Source organism: Physcomitrium patens, chromosome 2 (assembly GCF_059467195.1).
Source record: "Physcomitrium patens ecotype Gransden chromosome 2, ASM5946719v1, whole genome shotgun sequence".
In the NCBI taxonomy this organism is placed as follows: domain Eukaryota; kingdom Viridiplantae; phylum Streptophyta; class Bryopsida; order Funariales; family Funariaceae; genus Physcomitrium; species Physcomitrium patens.
In genome coordinates, this window is record NC_143411.1 from 14075407 (window position 1) to 14099106 (window position 23700).

General features: G+C 33.6%; 2 protein-coding genes across 7 annotated transcripts; both read left to right on the top strand.

Moving 5' to 3' along the window:
• The first annotated feature begins 10528 nt into the window (after positions 1-10528).
• On the top strand, positions 10529-13293 carry LOC112292957 (uncharacterized). Its single transcript, XM_024541961.3, has 3 exons — positions 10529-11320; positions 11903-11983; positions 12148-13293. Exons 1-3 carry the CDS (start codon positions 10939-10941, stop codon positions 12603-12605), a joined length of 921 nt encoding a protein of 306 aa, XP_024397729.1. The 5' UTR covers positions 10529-10938; the 3' UTR covers positions 12606-13293.
• A 1700-nt stretch (positions 13294-14993) lies between these two features.
• Positions 14994-23124, top strand: LOC112275775 (phospholipase D gamma 1). Of its 6 annotated transcripts, XM_090247353.1 has the most exons (14): positions 15071-15197; positions 15311-15777; positions 16550-17365; positions 17605-17805; positions 18199-19184; positions 19413-19529; positions 19817-20008; positions 20211-20462; positions 20812-20880; positions 21080-21227; positions 21411-21559; positions 21756-21926; positions 22139-22336; positions 22601-23124. In XM_090247353.1, the coding sequence occupies exons 3-14, from the start codon at positions 16786-16788 to the stop codon at positions 22895-22897; spliced, it is 3360 nt and encodes a 1119-aa protein (XP_090103479.1). In that variant the 5' UTR covers positions 15071-15197; positions 15311-15777; positions 16550-16785; the 3' UTR covers positions 22898-23124. The 6 variants fall into 6 exon arrangements, with proteins under 6 accessions (XP_024362174.1, XP_090103486.1, XP_090103479.1 ...); XM_024506406.3 differs by having other exon boundaries at positions 14994-15777; positions 16646-17365; XM_090247360.1 differs by lacking the exon at positions 15311-15777 and having other exon boundaries at positions 15060-15197; positions 16646-17365.
• Positions 23125-23700: the final 576 nt, after the last annotated feature.

Here is a 23700-nt window from a genome sequence, read left to right on the forward strand (position 1 = left end):
AATAGTCATAATAAAACAAATTTGATAACAAGTAGAATAGTGTCATATTATAGAGAATCAAAATAAATTATTCATTTTTTCTAAAAATAAAATTAAATCTGAAAATAAAATATAAACTTTTAATATAGTGAATGTGCCAAAAAACAGGTTTATCTAACTACCATTAAGAATATGCAGCTAAGTTCCTCTATTATGTTATCTTATGAAGATCTTATTATATCTTCTATGTATTCTAATTACTTTGTTTAAAATCTAAAAACTAAATTGGTTGCACTTTGGTCTTTTAGATTCTTGTACCTTTGTTTTTTTAATAACAAATATTCCTAAATATTATATAATATCATTAATACAAAAAAAATAACTTACTAATAGAAAAGTTATAGGTTTCTGATTTTTATCTTTTAAATTTTTTGCCTATATAATACTAAAAATAGAAGATAAATACTATTAAATTTTAGTATTTAATATTAAAAAGACTTCAATTCATCTTGATATTTCTATATCATTATAGATAAAAATATTATCCTTAAATAGATTGAATTTTTTATAATCTTTAAGTTTTCATATATTAATTTTTAAAAAGCTTAAAATAAAAAATTATGTCTATTACTTTAAAAAATCAAGCTTGTATTTATTAGAATAAGAGCATCTATATAAGCCACAACACTTGGAGATACTTTTTTTGTCTTTAAAATATTAAGTCATCATTAAAATAATTTAGTTCTTTAGAATCAACATACAAAATAAATAAATATCAAGTTGTAGTTGAAAAAAAAAAATATCAATATCTTGGTCAAGTATTGTCTTATTATTATACAATTAACTTTTAAGATGAATATTCACCTCTATTTGGAAAAATTTACAATTAGTGGCTTAATAAATTAATTATGTATAAAAAAACATATTTGAAATTGAAATTTTCTATAATTAAGCCAATAGGGCCACTAAATAATCTTTAGAAATGCTTATAAAGTATTATAGATTCAAAAAAACAACCGTTAAGAAACATTAAGTATTTCAATTGATAAAAAAGTCTCCTAATCAACCAAATAAAGCTAAGATCTATACTAAAATAAATTCTTAAAATACGTGTAATTTAGTACATATTAATATATATATATATATATATATATATATATATATATATATATATATATATATATATATATATATTAAACCAAGAATGGCCAATTAAATATAGAATCATGCTAATTAGACCTACAAATACTTTAATTTCTTTTTGATATTTAATAAATAATATACTTTGTGAAATTTTAAATTTTTTTATTGTTTGTTATTCATATGATATTCTTATTTAATCTGAGAATGTAGAAGGACATAAACAACATATTTTTCTTATGTCACAAAAAACCAAAGATGCAAGATTATATGCTAGAATAGAAAAACTTAAATATTACATAAATCAATTGAAGTTCTTATGATACATCATTTTACATGAAAAATTGCTTTTGGATGTGAAATAAATACAAATTAATATAGATTAGACAATCTTAAAAATTACATGCGATGTTTAATACATTTTAGAATTTAAAATGATAGTTAAAATTTCTTTAAGAATTTTTTTATTAAAAAAATTAAACTAAAATAAAAATTTATACTTATTATTGAAAAGATTTCAAAATTTTATTAAAAATTCTATATTATTTTATATATAATTTTCAAGTCCATTCTTTCTTATGGAAATAGATATATAAGATTTTGCATAATGTAGAATTTATTTTCAAATAGATACAAATAATTGGCTTTGATCTAATATTTTTTATTTAAAATATTTCTTATCTTTAAAATCAATAATTCTACTTGAAACTATTTTTTCGTAAACAAATTTTTTTATTCACATCAATAAATATTTTTATACTTTACATTATGAATATTCTTTATGATAAATCTAATGACTTTGATTTCTAAGACAACTTTTTTAAATATAAAAGATTTTATAGGATTTAGAAGATCAAATTATAATTATATGTCTTTAAAAAATAATATTACTTTCTAGAAATAACATATTTTTGATATAATAAAACTTTAGAGTGTATTCTAAGATATTCTTGATGGCTCAAATGTAGAATTTTTTTAAAACATATAATAAATCATATTACATGTGCTCTTAAGCAAAGATTCTATGTTGTAGAATTTAAAGACTTTTGAAACTTTCACCTATTTTATAAAAATTGAAATTAATGAAATCAATGAACTTTATAACAAATATTTCAATTTCAAATTCTTAAAACTTTATTTTTGTAATGGTAGATTAATTAAATAATGACAAAAAAATTATTTTATACAAAAACTTTTATTATAAAAGTAATAGCTAAGTCTTTGATTACAAAATATTTATTTTACTAAGTGAGTCTAGTATATATCCAACTAAATTCATTGAGCTAATAAATTGAGTTGATCTAACTAAATTTAGTTCATTAAGTTGTATTAAATTAGCTTAATTTTTTGAATTAAAGTTGATACTTAATAAGACAATATCTTAACAATCAACATTGTGATGTGGGCCACTTAGAGATTAAAACAAGGTATGTTTGATGTTACTTTTAAGTTGATTGATTAGATAGATATTAGTATGAAGTTAATTTTTTTAGTTTGGTTAGTTGATAACTAACAATTGAGTTGATAAATAGATAGTTTGGACCAACAAAATAAGATAGAATTAATTAAGGTAGACATGAAGAGGCTTTGATTTGAATAAAATACCAAATTCTATTAATTAACTACATGTAAAAATTTTCTATTGAACCAAATAGTAAAGCCTATTAATTGACAACATGTATAGACTTCTTTTTCTATTGATAACATTATTATTGATTGATTTATTTATTTTGTAAAATTCATAAAAAAATAATACTAGATTATAAAATAAAATATATTTTTTTACATAATAACTTAGGTTTTCATAATAAACATAAGTTATATGAATAATAAATTAACTAATAAAATCTTTGAACAAAAAATTTCATATATTTATGACTTAATTTGAAAAAATTATTCTTATATATATATATATAAATATATATATATATATATATATTGTGTGTATGTTAAGTTAAAATATAATCTCAAAGAATTTAGAAATAGTACATATTAATGTTTGTATTAATTTGTAGAATAAATCAAATATAATAATTTAAAAAGAGCTAGCTAAAAGAAATATAATAATAATAATAATAATAATAATAATTTATTTTAATTGGAGTAACATTGAATTATATTAGTGAAATACAAGAAAATTGTTTGAAGTGAAAGAAATTAATCTGGTCTCTTAAGTTGACAAGTTAATAAATACATGTTGAAAATTAGAGTCTATAGAATAAAACTAAAAATAAATTGTAAACTATAAAACCAATTTATATTATAAATATAGAATAATCTATCAAAAAAATTATATAATATTTGTATCATGTATATCAAGAAAGAAAAAAAATTATGAAATAAATTAAGCTAATAGAAGAAATCATAATATCTATAGGAAGATATAGATATGTTCAATGACTATAAAATTAATGTGATTTAAAAAGATAAATCATATGATTAATTCTGGATTTATTTTCTTTATTTTACACCAAGTTATATGAAAATATGACAAAAACTTTATATGAAGAATATAAAACTTGAAGACAATAATTATTTAAAAAGTAAAAAAAGTCTAAATTATTTTCTAATATTTTCTAATAGTATAATATAAAAAAAAATTGAAGAGCTTGTTAAAAACCACATTTTTCAAAATCCTCAAAAACGACTTTTGAGTATATATATAGTCTATGAAGAATTCTCTACAAGACTTAAAAAGAATCATTCAAAAAAGTTTGTCCCAAAACCTTTTTTAATAAAATTTATAAAATCCTCTATTTCTACACATACTCATCACATCACTAAGGGAAAATAATTCATTGTTGTAATTCAAAATATTTTGTACTAAAAGATCATAGTCATTCATACCAATATATACCAAAAATACCACTTGTGGTAAAAAGACAAACCATCTTGTACATCAAAACATCACTTATAAGCTTTCAATCAAAGTGCTTAATCTTTAATCTGAAGATATATATATATATATATATATATATATATTACCACAAATCCAGTATTGAAGATACACATCACTACTATTAGTAAAAAATCACTATTTTTACACTAAAATAATGAGGGATAGAGATGAAGTTTGGAAAGCTTGAGAAAAGTTGAGAGCATTAAATGTAGCTAGCACTTTCCATGCTGTTTACTATAATCTACACTATTTAGAATGTAGTAGAGAGAAATTGTTTATTTTCTCATCTTTTCTTTGTATAAGAAATATAACTCTATCAATAAATTCACTTCTTGTGTGTGTGTGTGTTTACATATATGTGCATATTACTTCTATCTATTCTTGTCTTTCTTTCTCTAAAATAATTTCAATACATTATCAATACAATTACTTTTGTGCTCTAATCTTGGTTCTTAAAAACTTATATGCACTTTATCCTTCGTTTTCTCTTCAATATTTTTTTCTTCTTGTGCTATTGTTGTTGTTGTTGTTGTGTTGGTTCTACTATTGCTGACATGTATTGTTACTGCTACTATTGTTCTCCAGCCATTGCTACTATTATTGTTGTTGTGTTTTGCTATTACTACTTTTGTTGTGTCGCCGACTATCGCACCTTGCTACCAGATTGCCGGTGACTGCTACCAACCATTACTCCTTATCATTGACTACCATCAATTGATATATGCTACCACCGACAACTATACCCTATTGCCAAACTATTGCACCCTGCCGCAATCTACCACAAACCTTTATTTTTATAAGAATAAAAATAAAATAAATTCTATTTTTTTTTATTAATTTATAATATTTTTGATTTCAAGTTTCAACTTTATTATTTTATTTGGCTTTATATTTTAAGATACATTTTATTCAACCTTTTCTACTTGAACTTGTATTTTTGTTCACAACTTTATTTATAATAAGTACTTCAATATCCTCAACTACATCTATTATATTTTCAACTATGGCCACTCTATCCCAATATTTTCAAGGTCTTCTATTTCTACCATTGGATGCTAATAAAAATAATTATCTATTATGGATAAAAATAGAAAAAATAAATTTATTTATAAAAAAACTATTGGATGTAATTTTGTTTACAAAATCTCTTACTATAAGTACTTCAATTCCTATTACTATCCATTGGAAAGCACTTCTTTTCCTTCCTTGACATCTTATATCTACATTGCAATATTAATATTTAGAAATGGAAGATCCAACCAAGCTTTGGAAGAATCTTAATTCTAAGTTTGATCATCAAAAGACCATTTTCAATCCACGTGCTCATCGTAATTGGGCACATTTATATGCCTTGGATTTTCCAAATTAAAATACTTTCAGTAGTAGAATGTATTGTATTATCTTACAACTATGGTTATATAGACAAAACATCTCTAAAGAAAAATGATTGAAAAAATTCTCTCTACATTTCCTCTTGCATCTAATATACTTACACAACAACATAGGAATATGAAATTTTAGAGTCATCATAATCTCATGTCTTATCTACTTCTTGCAAAGAAACAAAATAAGCTATTCTTATGTAATATAGAAGCTCATCCTGTTTGAACCACTGTTCTAGAATCTCATGCCCTTAGTATTCCAAAATCTAAGAAACAATTATACAAACATGGAAAAAATACTCATAAGCACCAGGTTAGTCATGGTTGTGACTATTTCCATCCATATGGAAAGAATAAATATTTTATAATTAATTATAGTAGAAAACAAAAATCAAAGATGCGTTCTTGCCATAAATGTGGAATGATTGGATATTTGGCATATATCTGTCGTACTTCAAAATACTTAATTTAAATATTTCAAAAAAATAAAAAACTTCAAGCTGAGGCTTGTAAAGTTCATACCATGGATGTGTCTATGGATTCAATTGGTGTTGATGATTTGGATGCTTATATGAATGACAAAACCTTTAATGATGAATCAAATGATGTGTTAATTGATTTTATAATAATACATACTATCCTTTGAGATAGATGATTTTTTATTGAAAAATCTTCAATTTGACAAATTAGAAATTTGATGACTATGGCTGGAACAAAAAGGTTGTCGTAATACGTGAAGTCTTGCTTGAAAATGCTCCGGGCACCTGGCTGTGGAAAGAAGAATGAAAATTTTAATAAAAAAATCCTAATTCTAATAGAATACTAACAATGCTCTAATTAGACCATAATAATGCTAAGTAAGTTTAATCAAATTCAAAAAAACCTCAAAGAAATTTCAAACAAATAATAAAAATTCTTAAAGAAATATTAGAAGGATCACAAATATCACTCAAATATATCTCATTTCAATCTTAATTTAATTCTAGTTAAAATCCTATTGAACTTTATTCAAAATTTAGGCCAAAACTAATTAAATCTTAAATCCTAATAAAATCCTAAATCCTAAATCAAACCCTAAACAAAACTTAAACCAAATCGCAACCAAATCCTAAACCAAATCCTAACCAAATCCTAAGCCAAATCCTAAATCCTAAATCAAACCCTAATCAAATCCTAATCCAAATCCTAAACCCTAAAATAAACCCTAATCCAAATCCTAAACCATAAATAAAATCCTAATTAAATCCTAAATCCTAAATTAAATCCTAATCCAAACCATAAATCTTAAACCAAACTTTAAACCCTAAATAAAATTCTAATCTAAATTCTTCTTCTTCATATTCGCTATTCAAATCAAAATCATCTTGTTGTCTTAAAAGATTTATGTCTTTGACAAAGTCTTGTATATTTATTTGTATTTGCTTTTGTTTGAGTATCCTCACTTGCTTCTATTATCATCATCCTTTAATCCAATATATGCAATTTTAATTTTACATCATCTATCATAGAGAGTCGTATTTTTCTCTAGTATGGATGATTGAGACGTCTAAGATTTACATTATTTTGGAAGATAATTCTATGTATAACTGGAAATAATTAAAAACCTATAGATTCAAATTCTACAGAATTATGTCAAGTATGTTTGCAAGATAAGATGATTGCTTGGCTTTCAATTTGGAAACTCCCACAAGAATCACCACTAATACTTGTAAGATTGCATGGTGATATTTGAGGTCCTATTAATCCAATATCTAAACCATTTCATTATTTTTTGGTAATAAAATGTTGATGCATTAGGCAAAAAATCACATATTTCATTATTGTCATCTCAAAATATAATGTTTGCTAATCTTATATCTATACTTATTTATTTTTTAGCAGATTTTCTTGATTATCCTATCAAAACATTGTGTATAGATAATATAAAAGAATTTACATTAAAGTCCTTTGAAGACTATTGTATTACAAAAGAGATTAAGTTGACATATTGAATTCCATATGAACATACTTAAAATAGACTTTCAAAGTTATTTATAAAGTGTACACAATTTATTACTTGGCCACTTCTTCTTCATGCAAATTTACTTGCATTTATGTGGGATCATGTAGTTTTACATGCTGCAACATTAATATGCCTCCGTCCTTCTCTTAAAATTATTACACCATAAGAGCTCATTTTAGGTCGTGTTTCAAATATATCTCAATTACGGGTGTTTGGTTGCCATACTTGGATTTTAGTATTAGAACTTCAATGACATACGATTGGAGCTCATCAATAAGAAGGCATATATATTGGTTTTGATTCACCAAGAATTATTTGTATAGTTGATCCATCAACTAGCACATTATTACGTGCATGTTTTCAAAATTACTATTTTGAAGAGAACATATTTCCACCTCTTTGAAGATGAGTATTTAATCAAAAAAGAAATATAGTACTTATATTTGAAGCACCATAAACTTTTACAATGAATCTTGATCTTAGAACATCTTTGGCTGAAAGTGAAGTTGCCAAGATTTCATATTTAAAATAGATGATAAATGAAATACTTGATGGCTTCAATGATGCACCTTGGATTATAAGAGTTCTAATTAATGAGGTTCAAAATGAACCCACTCAGATTGTAATACTACTAAAAAATATACCTTAGGTTAAAACATTAGCAATTACAAGGACTCGTGAACTACATAAGCAACCACAAAAGAAGAAAGCTATAACATGTGGTGATTCTAGTATTATTTTTGTAGAAGTTTCTACTAAACCTACGGGACCTTTAATTAATGACAATATATCCATGTACATTATACCTTCACTTCATACAATATAAAATCTTAAAATAAAGAGGAATAAAACCAAGTTGAGTATAAAATTATCTATTCTATATTGTGCTACAAATGACCTTTGGAATAGACCATCTACTATAAGAGACAAATCATTTGCATTTATGATAGAAGAAGTTCTTTCTTACAAGAAAGAAGATTCTAAACTTCAAACCATTCAGGAAGTAATACATCGCTTTGATTGATTAAAATGGAAAATTGCCATCAAGAAAGAATATGCTTCTTTGTATAAGAAGAAAGTCTTTGGTTCAATTGTAGACATTCTTATTTCTCGCCCTAAGGGATATAAGATGATATTAGTATGCAAGCAAGATGCTAAAGATTAAATAATCCACTATAAAGCTTATCTTGTTATTCAAGGATTTATTCAATTGTTTGGCATTGATTATAAATCTACATATTCTCTAGTCATGGATTCAATTACATTCTGATATATTATTGAAATGGCAGTTCATGCCACCTTTAAGATACATCTCATGGATGTAGTAACTACGTATTTGTATAGTTCACTTGATGCACATATTTATATGAAATTTCTACTTCGTTTCAAAACAAGAACTCCAAATGCACATGCTCGAAGATAATATCATGGTATTAAATTACATAAGGCCTTATATGGTCTAAAATAATTTAGACGCATGTGGTTTCAACATCTTTAGATTTATTTAATTATAAATAAGTTTGTAAGTGATTCACTAATTCCTTGTTTATTTTTTAAACGAGATAAAATTAGTTTTGTAATCATTGCTATATATATTGATGATCTTAATCTAGTGGATACTAGATCTGCATGTATTGCAGCTTTTAACCTACTTATACATGAATTTGAGATGAAAATGCTATGAAAAAAAAACTTTATGTATTGGTCTTCAAATTATGCATCTCACAAATGGTAGCATTTTTTTCTATCAAGTAACGTATATTGGACAAATCTTACGGAGATTTAATATGATTGATGCTTATCTATTGTCCACACCGATGGTTGGACATAGTTGTGGTGGTCATGATCCATACTATCCGTGCAAGGAAGAGGAGGAGGAAATATTAGGAGAGTAATATCCATACTTTGCAACAATTGGAGTACTTTTATATTTATGCACATCTATTAGACCAGATATTGCATTTGCAATCAGTGTTCTTGTAAGACATAGTACATGTCTAATATTATGACATTGGAATGGCATCAAAAATTTACTACATTATTTAAAAGATACTATAGATTTGGAATTATACTACACACAATCTACAAATCCAAGATTGGTTGGATATTTTGATGTAGGATATAAATTTGATATTGCAACAACTAAATCTCAAACAGGCTATGTATTCTTAAGACATGGAGCTACAATATCATAGAAATCAGTGAAAGAAACTATAATTGCAACTTCATCTAACCATGTAAAAATTATTTCCTTACATAAAATATCTTGAGAATGTATTTAGATGCAATCATTTGATAAACTCATTCAAACAACTCGTAGACTTTCATATGATTCTCCAACTACCTTGTATGAAGATAATAGTGCTTGTATTATACAGATGCATATTGGTTTCATTAAAGGAGATTAGACAATGCCTATTGATTCAAAGTATTTTAGTTATATCCATGACTTGATTCCTAATTAAGTACTTAAGATCAAGAAAATTGAATCTGCAAATAACCTTGCTGATCTCCTCACCAAAGCTCTTCCTTTGTATAACCATTGCCGACTTACTTATGGCATTGGCATGCGGCAACTTGTTTTTCTTCAATAAGAAAGTTAATGAACTCTTGAGATAATGTTCTACTCTTTTTCCTTCATCTATGGTTTTGTCTTTAAATATAATAAGGTTTTCCTATATAAGGTTTTAATGAGGCAGCAATTGTTGATCTTACGAGATTACAAAAAAGTATAGATCATAATTCTATGCATATAAATATTATAATGAGTAAGAAGGAGTGTTGAGAGCATTAAATGTAGCCTGTGCTCTCCATACTATTTATTGTAGTTTACAATATTTACTATAGCTACAATGTTTGGATGGAGAGAAACTGTTTATTTTCTCTTCTTTTCTTTGTATAAGAGATATAACCCTATTAATAAACTTACTTATTGTGTTTTATTAGTAATATGTGTCCATATTACTTCTAGCTACTCTTTTCTCTCTTCCTCTAAAACATTCTCAACAAAAAGCAAAGAAAAGCATAGGAGGCATGGAACTGTGCCAGGAGTGGTGCCGGCGTTTCTGCATGTCCCTCTTTCACTGTTTGTCGCGCATTTTGTGCGCTCCTGTGTGAGATTGCGTGCGATGCGATGCGATGCGATGGTATGTGTCCAGATTGATACTCGGGTCTGATGCTCCCGGTGCACAGGACCGTCGCCTGGTCTTTTCCACTACCATACTGTTGCCGTATTCTGCCAGATTGTTGGCATTCCACTTCTTTTCTGCCTTTTTCCGTTTGCATTCACCTCGATTCCACTAGCATTGCAGCTTCAGGTTTCTGGGGTTTAGGGATGGATCCCTTACTTGGGTTGTGGGGAGTTTTAGAATTCGCAGCTCGTTGTAGGTTGTTTTGGGTGGAGTGAGGGTGGATGTGGTGCGGTTCGAGATTTGGTGCCACCTGAGTCAGAGTAAGACTCTGAGAGAGTGGATCGCTTGATGGCGACTTTATTTGCGTAGGCGGTACGTGGATTTTGAGAGAATTGGATCGTGGAGATGAAGAATGTCGCAGGCGATGCGTTATGGCAGGCCTTCATGTCGCAAGAAGACTACGAGGTGCTGCGAGAAGAGGAAAAAGTGTGCACCAAGCTGCATAAGCCCTTGGCAATGGCGGGAGTGATAGTTGTGTGGGCAGCGGTGGTGGTTTCGATGATGATCATGGTGGACGTAGTGTTTGCAGTTAGTGGCGACGATTTTCCTTTCTGTCAGCAGAGGCGTCTGGCAAAGTTCAACATGGCTGTGGCGCGTGGTGGCTCGGGGCGTGGAGATGTTCCATCGCATGTGTACACGGAGGAGGAGGCAGTCGACATTTTCTGGCTGGTTGTGTTTCTTCCGTCATCCGTTGTCTTTGTCTGCTCCTCCATCTACCTATTTGCAGGTCGGTGCTCCTGACTCTGAAACGAGAGCAATTTGAAGCAAGAGAGTGATTTAGGCTTGTTGGCAACTATCTGAGTAGGTTGGGTTTGGATTCTGGAATCTGGATTGCCCTAACTGTCAACTTAATGTCACAATTGTTTTATTAGTTCGGCCTTCAGCTACAATCTCAGGGTTCCCACGAATTGAAGTTAATTTGGAGTCCTAGTAAGAGAATTTGCTACCTTACACGCTAGCCTGTCTTCGACACGAATGATTCACACGCATTCTAAGAATGCACGTATGTATTTTGATTCGAGAATTAGAGTCCATGTCTTCTTGCACTATTGTTTTCAGCGAGTTATATGTTATTAGGGCTTAGGAGGTTTAGAACCTATCATGAGAAGAATTTGCTGAAAATTTTATAACGAAACTTTCTTTTTTCTCTTTTCTCTTTATTTTTATTTTTTTTGCTGCTCTCACAATCAAGTATTCACGATCGTTCAGAAAAGTGCAAAAGATGCAAGCGTGCATGCACCTGAAATGCAGCCAAGAGCAGCGGCATATTCCTAGAAGCACACTCACACCCACATGTGATTTTGCACAGGGATTTCAGTGGCCTACATAGCTCCCGAAAGGCATAGCTGTCTGAAGGTTGTGGAGAACGACTGCTGCGCATCAAACCGAGGTATGCGGCCTCGCTAACTTAGGCAATGCGCCAAACGTCGTAGCAGATGCATCTGGAATCCTCCAGCGTGCTTCCAAGTCTAGAACTATTACAGTCTCGCAGAGAATCGTTCGAATCTTCCCAACTCCTACAACTATTGCACATGATGTGTTTGGCTGGCGCAGGTGGTGTGCGGTGTCTTGCAACGCTCAACGTTTCCTTTATGATAGCATTTGTGCTCCTTTCCATATTCTTGGGCTGCTTCGTTTTGAGCCTGGGTACCTCGTGCTCTATTGCGTTGTTCTGGTGCTATGAAGTTGCATGCTGGGGCCTCGTCATCCTCTTGGCATCTACTGCTTTCTTTCTGCAGAGAAAAACTGCGGTGATCATGGACTTGGGTGAATACTGTGGCCATCGCGAAAGGGGCGTTGAACTGCTCGAAGCAATTCCTGTCATCCCTGAGATGGATGATCGTGGTGTCGTTGGAGTCAAGTCTTCGATGGACCCTGCTCACACTCTTCTCCCGGATGATGAAGAGAGCAACATCCATGTTACTCTTCGTGGTCTGGACGATGTCTGGGAGGGAGATGCTTCTGAGTTTGTGGGATCCTCTGAGCATCTGGCAAAGCCAAGCATAGGCTGAAAAGTATTGACTGCTACTCAAGTTCGACTGAAAATGACCGATTTTACCTTCCAACTTTTTCAACAGGATGGGCTTTTCCGAACCAGCTAGGCTGCAGTAGCACCGTGAAGAAATATGGTCCGTATGCACTTCGCACAGGGTGTGCAGCATATTGACTGAAATTCGGAGTGTGTAGCGGCAGAGCTATCCTATTTACTTTACCAAGGCTTTTATTTTCAAGAGGAGAGAATCTCCACAAATTCAAAATTGCATATGCAAGATCAGCCACGGTCTGGATACTGGTTGTGATGAATACAAATGCTAGGGGAATGTAGTGTTCAAGCATGGAACAGTGAACCTCCCAGCAGCTTTGCTGTAACTTTCATTTGATTATTATTCTGTGTGAAACCTTTATAAGTTACAGCAAAGAAGAGCTGAGAAGGAAAAAAAGAAGATATGGGCTTTGTTGTAACTGTGCATACGAAGATTGTTCAGAGCATAGGTTTTCGAACTATTCACTATTTTCTTAAACAGGGTTTGAAGGAACTGAGATTACTGACTTGGACTTGGAGATGATTAGGATATGAAGTCTTAGATTGTACCTATTGAGGTTTGTTGAGAAGATGCAAATCCAAAACAACTCATCTGATTTGTGTTACCAAACATAGATGTTCAAAATAGATGTCAAAAATAGTTATGCATTACCTTAGCAACGTGTTTCACGACTTATTTAGGATTCATGTCCCCTTCTAACCCCTATTCAGCAAATGGGTAGACCTATTTGACTAATGAATTGATCTTTGATTGCACTTTTAAAACAACCTTTAAAAAGTGAGATTTTAACTATGAGGACAAACATTATCAAATTTTTGTAGTTTAGTAAAATCGTCAGCATTCATGTAAAGATTTTTAAATTAAAAAATGATTGTGATATGTTTATATTTAATGTTTAGGAAGATTTTGTTTTAATTCAAAGAGTGTCTATGTGATTATGAATGTTGTGACAATTGGAACAATTGATCTAACAATTGTTTAAACAATTGAACTAAAGACAAATTTTACTTCAATATGGCCCCAAATTTATAATGAAGAAATAATTGCTAACTAATTGTTGGTTCTTAACTTTATCACAGCATAAAAAAGACCAATTTAAAAAATAAAAAAAATAATCATTTCTTTATTGAGGTCCCTAATCTTATTTGTTCATTTAATATATAATGAAGATTATAGTACTAATACAACTATATACATCTAAACACAACAAAAATTAGACAATTATCACTTTATTTCAATTCAAGTCTTTATTAAAATAATAAGAATGTTCAAAAAATTAAGTTACTACTTCAAAGCCCATCATGGTCCCATAGCAACATGAATATGTTTCTTATTTATTATAACTTCCAATCTTGAACAATTTATAAGGATAACCAACTTTAACAACAAGAAGACAAATACCACCTCATGGTGCATTCCAATTTAAATCATAGTACAATCATTCTAAATTCTTTTTTGTCATTGTGCACATTCTCTGAAAAAATATGCATTAATAAGTATTGAAAATTAATGAATATATATTATATTTTAAATAGTTATATATTTAGAATGAGTCTTAACTTCTATGCATTACTTTTAAAGATAAATAATTAATAAGATTTACATATATATATATATATATATATATTTTTAAAAAATTCATATTAACATATTAAATCATAATGTTCATAATTAAAACCAGCAGTATAATTTTTACCATTTTTGGAATTACAAATTCATAATTTACAGAATTTGGTGTGAAAAAAAAAAGTCTGGATTCTGTTTCAAACATTTATGAAGAAGGAAAAATAAAATAAAATAAAAAATAATCGCATGAACACTTTTTTGTGCAAAATATTATACTTGTGAGGCTTATAAAAATCACAATTTGGACAAGGGAAATGCCTATGGTGATCAATTACCCAAAAGAACTGAAAAAACCAAAAAAGGACCATCTAAAAGTTGATCGATTATGGCCTGATTATATGCAAAAACAAACCCACTGAGTACATGAACTGTTTTGTTTTGTAAGCTGAAGGTCCAATTCTAAAAAACTTTTGTAACACTGAGAATCCGAAGTAGCTATGGCGAAGTGAAGCTATAGCGCAAGCAGCAGCAGCAGCAGGTGGGTTTTGAGCTTCAGGCGCGAGGAGCGGAGCTGTTGTTGCGGTCGCAACGCAATCGTCACCACGTGAAGAATTGAATGAATTGAATGGTAGATAGATAGAGAGATTGATTGATTCTACATGCAGTGGAATAATAAATGGAATGAATTCGCAAAGGGATTATGAGAGTGCTTGCTTTATATTTTGCATCCCTTCCCTGTGACGTCGTCTCAACGTACAGCGTCCTTGTTATTGCTCAGATCATTATTCCTCGGCGAACTCTGTAGGAGGGTTACTGTTCACGGTGTAGTCTCGGATAAGGAGTTGTATAGGTTCGACCGGCTTTACTGGCACGAGTGGGGAAGCATCGGGAATTTCGTTGCGGAGTTACTGGGGTTGGAGGCGAAGTAGTATCCCTATGGTAGCCCGACCGCGAGAGCTGATGCTTGCGACTGTTGGGTTGTTGCTTTTCATGGTGAGCTGTTGGGAATGGAAATCGAGTTGGGGATTTTCCTTGCTTTTCGGGGTTAATTTATGAGTTTCTCATATGAACGATGGTCGTTCCGGACTCTGGTGGTGGTGGAATAGGTACCTGTGATGTGATGGTGTTGTTTTTCCACGACTTGAGTGGTGAAGAAAAGGTGGCTCTAGATTTGACCTAGCAGTCAAGGTTGGCTGCGATTCGGGAGTAGGATCGGAGAGAACTTAAGATAAATTCCAAAGCTCGAATCTGTTCTTTTGTGCACGCGGTTGCTTGCAACTCAGATTCTGGTTCGAACGTCCACGGTGTTGCTGTTTTTGGATGTCGCTCGGGTTTGTTTTGTTTCTTGGGGTTTGCGATCGCGCCCTCACTTCCTTTCTTAGTGTAAAGTTCAGCGCGCTACGTGGGCGAGCCCTGGGCGAAAAGCATTCCCTGCCAGGTACTATTATTGTGTTGTCTTGGGACGAGTGTAATGAAGGCTCGCAATCAAGGTTCGAAACCAAGTAAAGTTTATTGCAGACCAAGTGGGGGATCGTTTCCGACTTCAATTTTCTTGTAATTGCGACCGCCTTAGGTGTGTCACCATTTCTCTCAACACGTGTGTTGTTTACGTAGTGTGCATGTTGTAGAAGCCTGTTCGGTTTTCTGCGTGAGATGTCTGGCCTGAGCTTCTGCATCAACTACATCGCGTCGATATTTATCTTCTGTCTTATGTTAACCTTCCCTACAACTTTGCAAAAAATTTGCCTTCTATGCTGGCTGTCGGTGAGTAGTTCCATCCTCTGTACACAGAACCCGGGATTGCTTATCCTTCACGAAACTCCGTGTGGCGCGTCCACGCGTTTTTGCATATATATATATATATATATATATATATATATTCATATACACACATACTTGGTTCTGCTCGTTTCCAAATGTTAATGGCTTGAGTCTATGAAACGGCACTTGTTTACGTTCAGGGATTGCTTTCTCAAAGCCGTTCAGATCGTCAATTTGGACCTAGGGTTTGCACTGGTAGATATTATGCATCTTAGACAGTCTAAATTGCCGGTTTGGCATTCCGACTTTGAATCTGGCCAAGTTTTGTTCAATGTCTGCTTCAAGCAATTCGAAGGGCGGTCCTCATCAGAGTCCTAGTGGTCCTAGTTAGACCATTCCTCAGCTACAAACTAATTAGGTCTACCTTTTTGCTCTGAAACAAGCAATTCGTATTATCCTGGCGTTCACTTGCACTAAATTTATTTATTTGTTTATTTTTTTGATTCTGTAATGTTATTAACTAGGGCTGTTGAGTAGTGTACATACCTTGACGAACTTGTTTGGTAATGATTTGTCTTTATCAGGATCTGGAGTAGTAATCAATGGAATAGGAATGGACCTAGGGAGGGGTGTTGTTGAAGCACTTTAAATTCTGATGCCCACAAATTCCTTCATTGTAGGACTATCTATTGAGTGATTTTATTATGACTACGTCAAAACTTTCTGCCTCATATCAGTGAATTGAGATTCAACGATGCAGAGCAAGACCTTTAGGATATCTAAGATCCAGCTAACGAAGTGCCTGAAGTTTTCTCTTTGAATGACGAATCAAGATGGAGGGCTTTGGGGTTTGGGCAGATGGTCGAATATTTCAACGTCGTCCAATGCCTCGACGCCGTCCAAAGTAGAGTATTCACCTTACACGGTGCCTGATTCTCCCTTCTATTCTACCCCAAGTGCTCCCTCTGTATATGCTGCTTCTGCACCGAGTGCCCCTCCTACATATCCTTCGTATCCTGCTTGTCCGCCCGCCGAGGGGACTTCCTTGTACCCTAATATTCATTCGACAGCTCAATCAGGCTATCCAGCCCCTCCTTCCCATTCACCATATACGTCTGTATATCCTCCATTTGCACCACAGGCTTTGCAAGGAGCGAATGCAGCTGCCGGCGCTACACCTTACAATCAAGTTGCAGATCCAACTGCTTCATACAATTTTCCATCCAGTTCCGGGTACATAAGTCGACCAACGTATCCACCAGTTTACGGTTCTTATGATCAGGCTGGACCGTATTCACCTTCCAATGTCCCACCTCGTGTTCTTGAGACCCATCATGACAGCCTCAACTTGGGCAGGCTTAGCTTGGCTGATAATGGCTGGCCTCGAGTTAACAGCATAGGTAATGATCACCATGGCTTAGTCTAGATCGTTACCTCTGCTTGTGAGCTTATCTAAAAATCGTTTCAAAGTTGATATTGCAAGCTTAGGCATGAGATTGTGTTCAACCGAGAGAGACATCTCGTTTTTTTTCAGGAACTGTTATTCTTCACTGTGCCATGGCATCGTGTTATGATATGCTTCTGTTGGTGAAACGTAGCATTTGATTAGTTGCATACTAATTTTTTCTTCTGATCACAGGTAGTCCTCATGGTCCTACGCATTCAGGAGCTGTTGGTGGACCTCCGATTTATGGTCGGAGTCAATCAGGGCACCTAAGCCCGCAATCCTCAGATTTAGGATCTATGGGTGGCCCTCCACCTTATGCTCGAAGTAATTCAATATATTTGCACCCGCAACCCTCAATAAACTATTCCGGTCCTATTTACGGTGGTAACCCAGGTAACTTTTTTTTGTCTCTGTCTGATGTTTACTATCCAAACTTAGGCCCAACGGAACAGAGATTACTTATGTCAACATGTTGACATGTAAGAAACTTCAATAAAAGTCTACTGTTTCTTGCATGTCAACATGAGTGCTTATGTCAATGGTTGAGTTTTTTTCTTTCTTTTTTTTTTTTTTTTTTTTTGACTTATTTTGATCTTAATGGATTTTTATAATTCAACGAAAAGCGTGTGATGCTCTCTTTGTTAAGTTCTGTAATAATAGCTTTTTATTAATGCTCTTTCCTTCTAGATTGCTGAAGCGTGTAGAAGAACGACGAATGAATTCTCAGCACTATAATTACATAGCTAAAATCTGTTGTAATTGTATTTTTATTTGTAATATGTGCAGGAGATCAGTATGTTGCCAGTGCTGCTGCTTCTCTTGGTCCAAGAAATGACTTGACAGACTTGGTCCCTGTATCATCGTCATCATTCCGCCAGAAGCATTCACTGACTTTGCTCCATGGAACTCTGGAGGTTAAAATTTTTGAGGCTGTGCAACTACCCAACTTGGACGGTTTCTCTCAAAAGCTCTCAGATTTCACTTCCGGTCTATCCATATTTCAGAAATCTAAACACAAGGATGAACCCTCTGCACCCAACGTCCCGCACATTACTAGTGACCCTTACGTGACAGTCGTCCTTGCAGGTGCCAGGGTTGCCCGTACACGTGTTATCAGTAACGATGTCAATCCTAAGTGGCATGAGAGCTTCTCAATACCAGTTGCCCATTACGTAGATCACATAGTATTTAGAGTCAAAGATCAGGATATGTTGGGTACTCAAAAAATTGGAGATGTCAAAATACCTGTTGAGCAGGTTTTACATGGATCGATCGTCAGCGGCTGGTTTGATGTGTTGAATTCACAGGGGAGACCCTCTAGGAATGGTGCTCAGCTAAAATTCAGTGCAAGTTACGTACCAGTTGAACAGGATCTGATCTACAAGCAAGGAGTGACAGGATTTGATTCACATGCAGTACCACACACATACTTTCCTTCAAGAAGAGGATGTCGGCTCACCCTTTACCAGGACACACATATCTATGATGGAACCCTTCCAAACATCCGTCTTGATGGTGGCAAGGTGTATGAGCCCAGGCGATGCTGGGAAGATCTGTGTGTAGCAATTCATGAGGCTAAATATTTGATTTATATAGCGGGGTGGTCTGTGTACTATAAGGTAAAGTTGATACGTGACTACAATCGACCAGTCCCGGCAGGTGGAAACTTGACACTTGGTGAATTACTGAAGTTGAAGGCCAAACAGGGAGTCCGTGTACTGCTGCTGGTCTGGGATGACAAAACATCACATGACCTTACGTTTATCAAGACGGTAAGTTTGGTATGCGTTAAGGAGTTTGGAGCTAGTCGTTTTTATGGCGCAGAAGTGTACCAATTATTTCAATTACTATTTGAAGCCTCTTATGATTATCTTCGGAGGAGGAGCGGTTGCAAAAGAAAAAATTCATTAGATTCTTGTGTTTAGCTTTTTTCTCATACCTAGAGGGAATGGAAAGTATTTGGAAACGTATCTACTCACAATCTTTTCTGCTGTTGACAGGATGGTGTAATGAACACGCATGATGAAGAAACTAAGAATTATTTCAAGGGTACTGGTGTTCGTTGTGTTTTGGCCCCACGATATGGTGCCTCAAAGATGAGTTGGTTCAGGCAACAGGTAACTTCATTGCTTGTGCGCTTCTTCAACTATAATGTCATGAATCGAGAGATTCGTCATCTAAAATATCTGTGAAGACTGTTAAGGCAAGCTTCAGTATGCATGCGTTTTACCATGTCGTGTTTTCGAACATCTTATTATTTGAATCACTGTATTTAGTAGTTAAGAAAACGAAACACATAAGATCATATATATACGGAAATATGTACGGCACACCTGTACGATACACCTGAGAGTGTATGAGCTTGATTCGGAACGTTACAACATTTCGATGTACATGACTACAGGTAGTTGGTACACTGTATTCGCATCACCAGAAGATGACAATTGTTGATACTGGACCACATGATCGGAGAACGATTACCAGTTTCATTGGTGGTCTAGATCTCACCGGTGGTAGGTGGGACACGCCTTCTCATACATTATTTTCCTCATTGGAGCGTGAACATAAGCACGATTTTCGAAACAAGTCATGGCCGGTTAGTGTTCTCCATCTTTGTATCTGAAGGGTTTTTAAAAAGTACTTTTTTGTCAGTGGTGCTTGAATTTGACATCGTTGCTAGTGAAAATAGTCATGGACATGTGTTTGTTCAATGAACATGATTACTTTTTGCAATAGGTTATTTTTGCATTATACTAGAATACTGGTTTACTTTTTCACATCTCATCTTGTTGAAACAGTATGCCCCTGATAGTGGCGGCCCAAGACAACCATGGCATGACTGGCACTGTAAAATTGAAGGTCATGCAGCGTATGATGTTCTCAAAAACTTTGAACAGCGTTGGAACAAAGCTACTAGAAAGCACGATGATGAGCTGCTTGATATTAATAAGCTTGAACGCCTGTTGGATCCTTCAAATAGAGCTCCACTTAGTGGAGATCCTACTCTGGCTGTCACAAATGACCATGATGCAGATACTTGGCAAGTACAGGTGGGTCTCAAAAACTATATTCTGACATGCGTGAACAACTCAAACTTTTGCTGCTTCTTACTTGTTGTAGGAGAGCAGTTATTGCTAGATGGTCAGTCGCATTCTGTCGTATTGATTTATTGTCATTTTGAGTAACACTATGTTATTCCTTTAGTGTTCTTTTTACTACACTGTGATCACTAGTACAGCACTTGTGTAGCCTAAATGTTACATGGAATAAGGTATTGTAAAAGTTCTATGTTAAGATATTGAGACTGAACAGCGACGCAGAGCTATTGATTTGTTCACCAATATTGTTCTATCTTGTCACTGAGTCACATGGTGTTTGAATGGCATTTTTTTCCTGCAGATATTCAGGTCTATTGATAGTGGTTCCGTGAAGGGATTTCCAGTTACGGCTGAGGAAGTTACGAAACAGGTGAATATATCTTTCATACATTTTTTTTGTATGTGCATCATACACCCCATACTAATCGTGTTGTGAGTTGGATGTAGGTCTTGACTTACTTGTTTGAATATCATTAGTATGAAGTTATTTTATTTAACGTTCACACTGCAATAAGATGTGCATGTTTCATGCAATTTGACCAAGTACTTTGTGGGCATTGGAGTTGTAGTGTCTCGTGTGGGGTAAGAGTGTAGCCATAGACATCAGCATACAAATGGCTTATATCAAAGCAATCCGTTCCGCTCAGCATTTTCTTTATATTGAAAACCAATATTTTCTTGGATCTTCGTACAACTGGCCGGATTACAAGACAGCTGGTAATTCTTCTTTTGAGCTCTTTTTTGGTGATTTTAGATTCATTGCCCCATAGGAGCTGTTAACTTTCGTGTAGTCATAAATGATCTGTAATAACCAACTTTGATGTTATTGACTGTGTGTGTGCACACATGATCTCATTCCAGTCGTGTTAAAGTAGTCTGGCTGTTAATTTTGCTGAACAGGTGCTAATCATCTTATTCCAATGGAAATTGCATTGAAGATCTGTAGCAAGATAAGAGAGGGCAAGCGATTTTCAGTGTACATCGTGATTCCTATGTGGCCTGAAGGTGTGCCAGACAGCAGCCCTGTCCAAGAAATTTTGTACTTTCAGGTGGGTATCTCGTTTCCCATGACTAACCCTTCACTTTGAGGAGTAAATATAACACTTTCCTTCGTACCTTTGTTTCAAGATGCATTGAAATTCAAGTCTAGTATTCATGTCGCAGTGAGTTATTTGCACATCCTCTTGCTTTCTTCCATGACTTTGAACAACATTCTTAATTGCGACAATGGATGTGGTGGAGCAGACGCAAACCATGAAGATGATGTACAGTATGATTGCTGGTGCACTGAGGGATTGTGGGCTTTCCTATAGGAAGCCTACAGACTACCTCAATTTCTATTGTCTTGGGAATAGAGAGACCAAAAAGCATGGGGAGCCTGAACCTCGCAATCCACCTGATCGCAACTCAAAGCAGGTATTATCAGGATAACACTTCGATTCGGTTTGGTTTCAGAAGCTTCAAAATTTCAAATAATCTGGTAACCATCTTCATACATATTAGACCGTTGAGATGAGAGCTAAACAGCTGTTCTTTGTGAGAAAAAAATGCTCCTCATTAGATAGTTGCAACTAATGTAGGTATTGGGAATCTATTAATAATTCTCTTCGTGTTCTACAACAATTCAGGGAAAGTCGCAGAGAAACAGACGGATGATGATATACGTCCACTCTAAAGGTATGATTGTGGACGATGAATATGTTATCTCGGGTTCAGCCAACATAAACCAACGATCTATGGATGGCTCTAGAGACACGGAAATTGCCATGGGTGGTTATCAACCACACCAGACCTGGGCAGCTCGGAATTCCCGTCCACGCGGTCAGGTATGTATCATTCCTTACTTTTCTGTGTGCATAGTTCCTGATTCAGAGCTCGGTATACGACCATGGTAATGAAACTGGAACCCTGACATCTTTCAAGAAAATCAGACTGCAGCATAAATAGGAATTAAAACATACATCAAAACCAGATCTTTACGTAAAATAAACAAAAGCAAAAAAAAGGTGCAATACTGGATCAAGTGACTAAATAATTCTGCTGTCACATAAATGAAACTACCTTAATATAGCTGTTAATATCCGAAACAGGTTTATGGGTATCGGATGGCATTGTGGGCGGAGCATCTGGGACCTTTGGAAGCCATTTTCGACGAGCCGGAGAGCCTGGAGTGTGTTCAACGTGTGAACGACATGGCGGAAAGAAACTGGCAGCAGTATATCGCTCCGGAAGTGACGGATTTGAGAGGCCATCTCATCCGTTATCCTTTGAAGATCGAAGACAATGGCGTTATTACAAATTTACCGGGCTTTAATACTTTCCCTGATGTTGGTGGGAAAATCATGGGAACCAATATAGAAACTCTTCCTGATGATCTGACGGCGTAGTGCAATGTATATGTCGAGCACAATTGGTTCTTAATTCTCTGTTTGGGCGACTGATGCCCTTTAGCCTGTATTGGTTGCTCTATCAGTCGGCTTTTTTTCTGTTTCTAGGAGGGTAGGACAATTGTTTATTGCCCTTAACTGTAGTGTTGGAGGGGCGGTTTTCTTACACATTATGCAGAGTTTGTCTATAAATAAATAAAAAGCCACGTGTGTGATCGGTTCCCTGACGTGAATTGGTTTGATCTGAACAATCTGTATTTTTTTATACGCAATTCGAAGCCAATTGTTTCGGTTCACTTGATTGAGCTCCTCTCTTGTCATGTCCATTCTCACATTGGAAAGCATGCTTATAGAATTGTTGCAGGATACCAAGACAATTGCTTTCATCTAATTCTCTAAACCTCTATTTCTTTCTCTTCTCTGTGGGTTGTGTATGAATACGTGGTTCTTTGTGGATATTTAATTAAGGTATGTAAAACCTGCCAAAATTTCCCAATGAATGTTCATTTCAGAGTATGTTATTGATACATGATGAATGGAATATGATTTTATTCATTTTGAATTTTTGAGAAATTATCTGCTTTAGAAAAAAAAAAAAAAAAAAAAAAAAAAAAAAGCACTCAATAAACATTCTTGTACAAAAATTTGCTTGAAACATCAACTACAAATAACTTTTAATTGATCAAAATGTATTACCAAATTGGAAGTCTAGCACAAAATTAATTTAATTTGTCAAAACATGTAGCTTTCATTTTGTTTCATTGTAAATCATCAATTCAAATATTGTCTAATTAGACAGCTTT